This window comes from Buceros rhinoceros, unplaced genomic scaffold (genome assembly GCF_000710305.1).
Source record: "Buceros rhinoceros silvestris isolate BGI_N320 unplaced genomic scaffold, ASM71030v1 scaffold10818, whole genome shotgun sequence".
Classification (NCBI taxonomy): domain Eukaryota; kingdom Metazoa; phylum Chordata; class Aves; order Bucerotiformes; family Bucerotidae; genus Buceros; species Buceros rhinoceros.
Genome location: NW_010428639.1, coordinates 28,906 through 31,615, shown reverse-complemented (window position 1 = coordinate 31,615; position 2,710 = coordinate 28,906). Strand labels below are relative to the sequence as shown.

At 47.5% G+C, this 2,710-nt stretch overlaps 1 protein-coding gene across 1 annotated transcript in view; it reads right to left on the bottom strand.

Moving 5' to 3' along the window:
- Window positions 1-2,710, bottom strand: part of MTMR3 (myotubularin related protein 3) — a gene marked incomplete at its 3' end in the record, with an annotated part of 67,484 nt that overhangs the window by 36,012 nt on the left and 28,762 nt on the right. The window contains exon 4 of the mRNA XM_010142353.1: window positions 257-335. Coding sequence (XP_010140655.1) covers window positions 257-259 — 3 coding nt within the window. The remainder of the gene's footprint in view (window positions 1-256; window positions 336-2,710) is intronic.

Sequence of the window (2,710 nt, the reverse complement as noted above, 5' to 3'; positions counted from 1 at the left end):
GGCAGGTCAGGTTGGCCCCTGGGGCTCTGAGCCCCCTGCTCTGGGTGCAGATGTCCCTGCTCCCTGCAGGGGGTTGGGCTGGGTGACCTTGAAAGGTCCCTTCCAGCCCAAACCACCCTGTGATTCCATGATTACCCCAGCTTAGTCTCATGCTACGCTTAAATTTAACAACCCCATATGGGCATTAATGCTCTAACCTTTTTCAGGTTTTAGCCTATTCTGCTCTGTAACAGAACCTACAAATCCTTTGGCTTACCATGACAGACCCTGGATAGGAGGAGAAATCCTCGTCTTTACTCACAATACTTTGAGGTTCTTCTTTTTCTTATTAAAACCTAGAAAACCAGAAAAGTGTAACGATGAAGTTAAATCCATTCTCCTTTGGCAAATAAACACAAATTAACAGGGACAGAGTCCAGCTGTTAGAAAACTCTGCAGACGGTGATTCACAAACATTGGTTATAGCACCCAAGGGACATTTGAGATCATTCAGTCTGATCCGATTTGTGACACGGGGTGCCAGATCCTCCCGACACAATCTTGTTTCAGTGGGGTGTATGAGTGGAGTTCAGTCAGCTCCCGGTTCATACGTCACCTCGCGTACAAGTGCGTTTCCAGTTCTCAGTGCGGTGGGTGACAGAGAACCACTCTGAACCCATCGGCACAGCTAACTACAGCCTGTACGTGGTACAGAGGATTTACAGAGGGAAAAGGAGCAGCAGATGCACATATTCCGAAACTAAAACACCCTGCTGTCTAAAGAGGAGCAGTGGGAAGGACGTGCTACCTCCATTCAACAGCAACAGAGTCAACACTACGTCTCTATGGCCCCAAAGAAGGGGAGAAACATCTTGCAGGTTGGTTCAAGACAGCAGACCTTGCAGAAGGATGTGTGTGTGTTTGTGTGTACATACATAAAAAAGGAAGAAATTACAAGCAGAACTGAGCTGGAGCTGTCACTAACTCACTGAAAACTAATGCAAGAAGTAGATATAAAATCCCAATTTTAAAAGTGTACATCTGAGACCATAAAATTCGAGGCCTCGTATTCAAAACAAGAGCTCGTGCTCGATTCCCGCGTGACTTGGTGCTGATGGCTGTTGTGTTTGGGTACGCTTATCTCCCAAACCCACGCTGACTCCTGAGTGAAGATACCAAGACAGGAGGGGCCCAGCAGGGCAGTTCTCTTCACCCAGCACATCTGCTCTCAGCTCCTCACCTTCGGTTCTCCCTGACTGCTCTTCAGAACACATCACGTACATTCTCCTTGATCTACACGGTTTCAACGACGAGTCTCCTGCTCGATCAGATATGAAACGATGAGCTGTGGCTCACCCATCAAGAAAGGGGCAGGTTGGATTAGCTTTGCAGTACATCCCGGTACAAGGAGGAGAAAGATTCCAGAGAAGATGGGTTGGAAAACTGTAAGGTTTACACAAACCTCCATCCTTAAACCAGGAAGTTTATGCAATCAGCTCCTCAGAGGAGTGATGAAGAGTTGGGGCGTATTTACATGAACACTTCTAAGTTGAACACCTCCGTTACAGCTTCTGGAGGCTGCTGGTGGCACGACCGCCTTTGGCAACCAGCTCCCTCATCACCAGCGCCCCTTCTGCTCTTCCAGAAGAGCAGCCACTGTCAAAGTCGTTAAGACCAACCATTTCCAGTTCAACCTGAACAAAGCCTTAAACACCAATAGCAAAGCCTCCAAAATATAACAAATGCCCTCCTATTTCAGAGCATTCCTCCCGCTCCAGGCACAATGATCATCGAGCACTGCCTCATTAAAAAGACGAGCTCTGTTACACATCCAAAGCATGCTCAGGATCGCTGATGGGAAGTTTTAGTGTATGAGGCACTGTGCTGTTCTTTGATACTTCAGAGTGATCAGATATCTTTATTTTTGAAGTTCATCTACACCTTAAAAAAGCTGCCAAACTAGTTTCTTATAACTGCTGCATTCAGCTGCAAAACAGTTTCTACTAACACACTGTGGCTTTTTACATGAGCGCGAGAATCTTCCTCTTTAAGGTGAATTGGGGGAAAGCTGTGTGAAAAAAAAATGGTGGTTTCAGTCTTAATCAACATTATCAGATGTTGCCAAGATAAAGGGTACCAGAAGTTACAAGACTGGTTCTAAAACAAGGTGTTTGCACACTCGCTCTGCTTCTAGGCATTAGTGAAACGCTTCAGCAGCTTAACTGCCGCAGCACAGAAGTACTTCTAAAGACTGCTGGGAAAACTCGCAGGAGACACGGAATGGTTAGAGTGAGGTGCAGCGGTCTGCTGGACAGGCAATACACCCAGAGAAAGAACTCACTTCCCCTCACGCTCACAAGCTGATCCCTCTCCCTCCATCATCTCCCAGTCCCTCGGCTGAGCACAAGGGAGGCGCAACAGCCCCTGGGAGCAGGGACAGGGACCCCATGTCGTGCTGTACCGAGGGACATGAGCACCAACCGCCTGCAGAAATCCCATCTCAAGGTGACCCACACCACTTCATTTTGACCCACACCAGAATTCTCCTGTTTAACTGCAGCTGGCAAACAATCAGCTCTTCCAGGACAGCAAAAACCACTTCCCAGAAATGAAGTGGAAACGTTCAAACACGGTCTAGAAAACATCTTCATAACGAGCACCCTCCAACTGGGGCACCTACTCGCAAACAGGATCACAGATAAACAGCAGTAGCTTATATGCAGTGTAGGGA